This window comes from Berghia stephanieae, chromosome 3, assembly GCF_034508935.2.
Source record: "Berghia stephanieae isolate SIO BIC M18660-M18661 chromosome 3, UCSD_Bste_1.3, whole genome shotgun sequence".
Lineage (NCBI taxonomy): Eukaryota > Metazoa > Mollusca > Gastropoda > Nudibranchia > Aeolidiidae > Berghia > Berghia stephanieae.
In genome coordinates this window covers 5241856-5249926 of record NC_088362.1, presented here as the reverse complement: position 1 = coordinate 5249926, position 8071 = coordinate 5241856, and the positions used below count along the sequence as shown (strand labels likewise).

At 35.8% G+C, this 8071-nt stretch overlaps 1 protein-coding gene across 1 annotated transcript in view; it reads right to left on the bottom strand.

The window, feature by feature from the left end:
* The window catches only part of LOC144966956 (uncharacterized), a 63716-nt gene that overhangs the window by 12610 nt on the left and 43035 nt on the right, over window positions 1-8071 (bottom strand). Inside the window, exons 15-18 of the mRNA XM_078903650.1 lie at window positions 6397-6691; window positions 5329-5406; window positions 2291-2320; window positions 281-1339 (exon numbers count right to left, since the gene is read on the bottom strand). Of these exons, the coding sequence (XP_078759776.1) occupies window positions 281-1339; window positions 2291-2320; window positions 5329-5406; window positions 6397-6691 (1462 nt within the window). The remainder of the gene's footprint in view (window positions 1-280; window positions 1340-2290; window positions 2321-5328; window positions 5407-6396; window positions 6692-8071) is intronic.

Genomic DNA, 8071 nt, shown 5'->3' with positions numbered 1-8071 from the left:
AGAGAGCTGGTCTACTGCTTTGCTTTGCTTTTGTCAGCTAAAGATCTCACCATATGATCAATAAAATGTGAAAGTAAAATCAAGGCACAAAATAAAACTACTCCATGATTGTGTATTTCTAGCTAGGATGCAAATATGAAAAAAACCCAACAAATCATGATATCTCATGGTTTGCTGATAAAGAAAAAAATTGACAAACAACATCGATAACACTTTTAACACACATCAGACTCAAGATGAAATATTTAGATGAAGAAAAATAGGAGGATACAAAATATACCTGTACCAGCATGGGTGCTCTCCCCACCAATAACGATGCCTTCAGAGTGGGCTACTGTCATGTCGGGGGCAAAATCCCCACCAGCCATTACTTCCCCCGCCTCTCCTGGTTGTTCAAATCCCCTATATCCACCACCCAGTGCTCCTGTGTCAGAGAATCCGTATGAAGCAGCTTGGCCCGATGCCATGACAGGCTCAACTCCAACTCCTCCCACCATCCCAGTTAAGGTGTGGCCTGGAGATGTGGGTCTGTTTTGATTCATGGCAGACAATCCTTTGGACTTGTTGGCCGACTTAGACGGAGACATACTCAAGCCGAGAGCTTTCACCGCATCCTCCAGGCCCGGTCCAGAGGGGGACGAGGAAAGGGATGAAGGGCCAGGCGAAACACCTCCCCTGGTCATCACACGAACTGGAGATCCAGATAATCCAACATACGCCCCGAGCTTGGCTCCTGCAGCCGGTACAGCCATTGGGTTTGATGGTGGTTGCTGGGGTATATGTTGTTGCATTTGACCTCCGAACATCTGAGGATTGACAGGAGGTCCTCCTCCTACTCCCATCATCTGACCACCACCAATCATACCCCCTGGCATCATTACAGGGCTAACACCTCCACTGTTACCCCCACCACCAGCAATAGGCGCTCCAAACCCAGAGGTAGGTGTCATTCCAACAGTCGGCCCACCAAACAGCCCGCCTCCCAAAGACATGGGAGCTGAAGCGGTGTCACCTAGACCACCGCCGCCTCCTCCTGGCGAGAGGCCACCAAGCCCACCGAATGGAGACGGAGATGGCGAGATGCTAAGTGGCTGGTCCAAACCTTCTAGGTCAGAGAAGGGCCCTCCGACAGCTGGGGATGTGGAGGTGACAGGGGAAGGGGATGGCAGTAGAGTACCACCAGCACCAACAACGCCAGTACCCATATCCGAGGGCATCATCATCATTTCCTCACCCACAGACCCTCCACCGCCGAGTGGGTCTAAAGGGGAGCTCAGATCCAGTCCTGAACCCAGTGATATTACAGTGGTAAGCAGCACAAGTAGGCAGCAGTGAAAGTAGGAGAATGAAACGATTCATCAGAGAACAATGTTGTAACTTTTGACATGAACATTGAAAAAAAAAAGAAAAAAGAAAAAAAAAAAAAGCAAATCAAAAATAGAAGAAGAGGAAAGAAATATAAAAACCTTAAAAAAGATTCACCAATTCACTGTACATTTTAAGATTTAAGTGAAAGATATTCAGGACTTACAAGACAATAGATACGCAAAATGAAAATCAAAGAAATGAGTTTATAAACTTGTTATTTATAATGAGTATAGGTCCTAAGAGTTTAAAAATGCAATATCTCCATCCCCATAGATAATAATTGCACCACTACCAATCAATCAATCTGTGACTGTACTCTATGGCATATAATTCTAAAGGGTGCAAAGTGGGCCGCCCAAGTGGATAAATTCAAAGTCAAAGAAATATAATTTTTTTAGAAATGTAGATATTATTAGAAATATTTTTTAAAACATGTTTTTTTTCTTCTATCTAAATCATGTATTGCTTGCGGTTCCGCCATAAATGCTAATGGCCATACTATGTTAATTTTCATAAAAATATGGGTAATAATTGTGAAAATAATTCTTTCATCGTTGAATTACAATAAACTTTCAAAAATAAATACCTCATGAGGCTAGGTTTTAAATGAAAATTGTTTTTCAAAATTTTAGTCATATGCAGATTTTCAATTTTCACCTTAAGTATTAATCATGTCTCTGATAAAAAAAAAAAAATGGATTTTCTATTTTTCCTATGTAGAGAGAAAGAGATAGGGGGGGAGGGGAGGGGGGTAAAAATGCTATAACAAATGATACAAATATCAATAATCCAAAAATTAAAAACCATAAGACAAGTTCTTGGAAAGAAAGAAAAGAAAAAAAATATATATCAAGAAGCCAATCAAAAATACTTGGTACATAATAAATAATTGTGTAGAAATGATTTACTAATTGTTTTATACCTGGTGGGCCGCTAGACGACGGAGTCGGCCCTGAGCCCCGGACATATACAGTAAAACCAGCAATTACAACATCAGCAGTAGTAGTAGTAGTAGTGGTAAAATCAATCAATCAATCAACAACATCAGTCATCACACATTGGGGGCGTTGGCAGAAACGGTAAGTGTTAAACCGTGGCAGCAGCGGTGTAGTGTAGTGTAGTAAAAATCATTATCCAAAGTCCCAAGATGGAAAAAAAATTTTAAATCAGAATTGAAGATGTGGATGTGGACAGAGTAAATAAACCAAGCAGTAAAGACAAAAGATGAGTCATGGTGAGGTGAGGAGGAGAAGTGGTCAAGCAAGTAAAATTGACCACGGATGTGTGTGTGTGTTCAGGTGTCCATGATCAGAGCACATCACAGTTACAGCGGCACATCAGTTGATATTGCATCCGATCAGTGGTAGCAGCAGCAGCAGCAAACACCGACAGTGACCAAACCACATACGTATGTACAGCAACATGCAAATAAAAAGGGAAAAGGGGAGTGTTTTCTTTGTTTAGAGATAGAAATATTTAAAATAAGCATCTAGAAATTACTTTTTGTTTTTTAATTTTCATGCATATTAGAGGTATACTGCTTTTGACATGATGAAAAGTTTATTATATTGATTTTGTCCGTCAATAAACAACAAAGTCTTGGTTTGTTATAAGTCTTTTGCTTGCAATTAATCACATTGACAGAAAGTGAAGATTTTGACGGATTTACTTCTTTCTTCTTTTGTTTGTCTACTCTGAACAGTCCAATCATCATGATGCCAAAAACTGTTAAGCAATAAAATCAAAATGCACTACTTGTTATCAAAGAAAGTCGAAGTTAGATCATGTATCTATATTAAGAACTACAAAAAAAAAAAAAATTAAGAATTTACAGGAAGATTTTAAAAAATAAAAATAAAGAAAGAACAAAACAAAGTCTGTTTATCAACTTTACCAGACATTTAGATATTAGACCATTACAATTTGATGACAATCGCAATATAATTTTAAAAAAAATTAAATTAAAATAATGTACAAAAAAAACAGAACGAATTAAAACAAAACAGAAAACAAAATAAGATACAAATTTTACAGCAAACGTGAATATAAGAACACAATATTAATTTCATATGAATTATCACTTGCACAATAATGGCAAGACATTCAATTCACATAAATCGCTAAAGTTGATGATACGATATGATACATAGAAGTCGTTTAAAAAGCCTTAGGGCTCACTCAAAAGAGCTGAGCAAATGTCTGTGAGATTCCACTGAGATTCTTATCCATTCTAATGGCATAGGACCGACCAGACCCCTAAGACACCCCCTGGAGCACCAAACCTGCATGAAATTACTCTCGACACAAATTGACACACAGATTTTTTTAGAATAGATAGGTTAAGATCACCAGTTCGAGTTGTCGTAGTAATTGAACAATATCTGTTTTTTTTAAAAAGGGTTTTAACAGCGCTTGCAACACATTTAGGTTATATCAGCGCCAGTAAAAAGGAAGAAAATGGGATAGTAAAAAGTTATAGAATTACAATTAAAGCACCTAAGAAAAAGTAAGACATAGGGGAACTGGGAACAAATAGGGATCAGATGTAGATTCCAAGAGCATACCACCAATGTACTTAGTTTGAGACCACCTTTAAGTCTAATCCGGACACAAGCATAATAATATCTGTGAACTATTTTTGCCTCACAAAAGGATGACCACTGGAACATAATGGCAGTTACTCAGAAAGTATTATCATACATCTTACAGGTAAGATTTCATTTTATTCTAACCTGACATTAGATCCTACAGTTTCCACTGAGAAAGAAGTAAATAACAATATGAAATTGAATGTAAGCTTCAATTTAATGTACAAAAACAGATAAATATGGATGTTTCGGATTTCCCCTTTATCGACAAAACAGGAATGAATGAAACACTACAGACGAATGAGATAATGTGGTACTGCCATTGTTAAGATGAATAAATAAAAAAATTTTGTTCGAGATTCGAGCAGCACCATTTACATAATGACCGAGAAAGAAGACACAGCTATGCAATTTAGGCTATAACTGGTGAGAACAAGTCTGCGACTATACTTAGGTAAGATATGCGGAGAAGTTAATGATTTGTACGAAATTTGGTCATGCAGTTACAGGGTTGACTCTCATGCTGATTGGGTTATAGTCTTAAATATGTCTTAAATATTTAATATTTATTTTGGATAACAAAGAATTGAGAGTGAAAGTTGCCAGGTTTCCACAATTTCATTTACAGAGACTACTATTTGATAATGGATAAATCTTTTGACAAAATAAAAGACACGGAAAGCAAATCACAAACAGAGAAATTAATGAGAATTAAGATTATACCAAACAAGCAATGACATTAAAAAGGGAAATAAAAAGAAACAATTCTTACTTTTATCAAATGTACATAAAGAAAGATGATGATGAAGCCCTCTTAATGGAAAATACTAGTATGCTAAAATTGACTGCCAATGAAGAAAATAAACATTTCTGAACCAAAATTGTCAATTTCAATTTCTTTCTTTCTTTCTTTTTTTTTTGTTAAAAAAAAGCTTTTTTTCTTTTAAAACAGTAATTTTTAAAAGTATTTATTGAGTCGAAAGGTGTGCTCCAAACGTGAATGTAAACTATAAGGGCAACAAAATAAAAATAATTGGGAAACCAATAGTTTGAACCAACTTTGGTGGAGGTAAGTTACTATAATATTTGTATCTTTCAAATGGGTTAAATCTGTTTGGTTCTAATAAAAGAATTGAAGCGCATAAATGAAATAGTCAAAGCAAACAGCAATAATATACAAGATTAAAAAGATACCAGAATTAAAAGGAGTCAAGATGAAAAAGAAACGAATCACAAACATGTAAATTTAGAAACAAAAATTGAATAAGACTGGTATGTGGCAATCAGAATATTGATGCAAACTGCTACAATGATATGATATGTTTGTACTACGAGACAAAATGACCACAGCATGTAAAAACATGATACTGACCTTGTGAGTTGGTCCCTGTGTTATTGAATGCATTGGCAAAGTCAGCATCAAAATTATTTGAGTTGGCAGCCCCGATGCCTGAAAAAGCAATTATAAAGAAAACTTTTGTCATTCACAGCAACACTGTTTCAAACATAAAGGTAAACATTTCGAGCAAGATTTTCTGAACCTGCTGTTTCTGCTTCCTATGGCACATTAAAAAAGTATTTCAATTACGATAATTCGTTACTATTTTAATACTAGTATAGAACCAGCAATATTTGCGGGGGAAAAGGCTTTTACGAACAGGCACTCGTCTACCTTAACTATTATGTTACTTAATTGTGGAAATTCACATGAACTGAGAAAAATCTTTTGAGCCATCGACAATCAAAATCAGTCTTGTTCTACATGTTACGTGTTGCTGTTGGCTAGGGACCCTTTGTAAAGTGCCTTGATCACGTTTAGTGGGTATTGCGTTATATAAAAGCTCAAGTATTTTTTTTTTCATTTTTAAAAGTTTGTAGATATGCGAAAATGAATCCGACAACAAGATCATATAGCGATTCTTAACATCAAAGGACCAATCATTGTGCTCTAACAGAATCATTTGAGTCGACGAGTGATAGAAATACCCTTAACTTACAAAAGGTTTGCAAGTTACTCACACTATCAATCAGTGAAAAATAGTTTTATAGATTTTTTAGATTTGTCCGTAAATCTGTGCTCATAGGCAAAAATTTAATATGGGCTGTACAGACAATGTTAGCCCCCAACCCTATCTTTTAATAAAAAGAATTAAAGATACAACTCAAAGAACCAATGAACTGAAAAAAAAAAGAAAAAAAAATGGCAATAATTTTTGCTAACCCCAGTTTACATCTTATCACAGACATGCCAAATTGAAAACTTGAAAAGTATTACTAAGAATTAAAAATTCGTAATTTTCCATCAAATTTCGTATTTGGCCATGAAATTGTCTAAAATTTGTAAAATTACGAAAAATTAGTAAGATTCGGCAGGTATGTTATCAATGCTTTTCCCAGGCAGGCACACGATTAGTTTTATCTTAAACTGTTAGCCACTAACCATTGGTTTGGAATGCTGGGGTACCAAAAGGGTTATTAGGAGTGCTGTTAGCTGGTGCCTGGTATGCGGAGGCCATGACGTCCTGAACATTACTGGCAAACGGATTGGAGGTTAGACTCAACAAGTCGTCACTGGCTTTGGCTGTGCTGTTGACAGGCGATCCAAACAGGTCCTGCTGCTGCTGCTGTTGCTGTTGTCCTGCCGAAGGACTGGAAAACGGGTTGTTGGTTGTGGAAGGCCCTGCTGCGATGGCAGATAACTTTTGTGGGGAGGTGTTCTCTTTCAACTTCTGTTCCTGTAACAAAACAGGGATTATATATAGAGGGAAGAGGAAATAGAACAGAATGAAAAACAACACTCCGAAACCTTCAATTTAAACCATGTATTACCATCTCCAAATTGGTGCCAAGCGGTTAATATCACTTACCAAACACTATATTATTATAAGTGGAGGGAGATTTTCTTCATCAAAAATTACAAAAAAAAAAACCCCAAACAACTGTGTACAAATATAAATCAATCTGTCAGTTGTGATGCATTTGCTTAACAAATAAGATTACATTTCATGATTGTGGTAGTTAAGATAGGGTGTGGTGCATCGATTAGGGGGTGCAATGTTATTTGGAGACAATTCACTACATCTTAAAATGCAATACAGATTTAGTATTTTAGTATTAATGAGTTGAAAGAGGCAATACTGCAGTTGGGGTTTTTGGTTTTGTTTTTGGATGATAAAACTGTGCTTAGCAAATCATTATAATTGTTTATCTCCTACCCGCCAATGGGGGAACCTGTACCTCCATTGATAAATCACCCGATGCACATCTGATTAATGAATAAAGTTAAAATTTGTTATGCAAATCTTATTTCTGACCGTTATGTCCTACAGGCAGCAAATGGAAATTTAATATCTGCAATAGACCTTGAGTAGTAAGCAACCGTAACTGTTCATTTAATGCTTATTTAATTTAAACTGGGATTAACCTCGAAGGTGTGATAGGGCTTACAGTAACTGATGATCTTATCCTTAAATCTGCGGTAGAACCTTGCGTGTTATGCCCCCTTATGAAACTAACACAATATCATACCTTTATCTTTACCCACACTAGTAACTTGTAGTCAGATTGGAAACAATAGATAATGAAAAATCTAAATACGTATTGATACTAATAAATTAATTTAAATAAAATTTTAATATAAATTTTCAATTGAACTATGTTATCTATTTGAGTAGTCGAAATAACCCCCCCCCCCCAAAATAATATGTCACTGACTTCGGCTGCAAACAAGAATAGAATGTAACAGGAATCTCCAGAAATAAAAAGAAAATTAGATAAACAAAATTCACTCATATTACATAACAATTCAGTGGTTCATCAGATATATGAATCATGCAAGGAAATAAAACAGGATAAAGAAATAATCTCTAGCAATATGAAGAAGTGACACTACATATTTCGTAACTGGGATTCACATTCTGGTTGTACTTCAGATCATCATCAAGTCTTGATGGATGTATCTCAAAGCCGAAATAAATAATAAATTCAAAATAAACATCTTTGGATGCAAAGTAATTGGGATGAATTTACGAAAATCGAAACCTAAAATAAAATAAAAAATCTGGCTGGTAAAACAAAACACACTTGGACACTGATAAACATTTCCCGTTTATAAT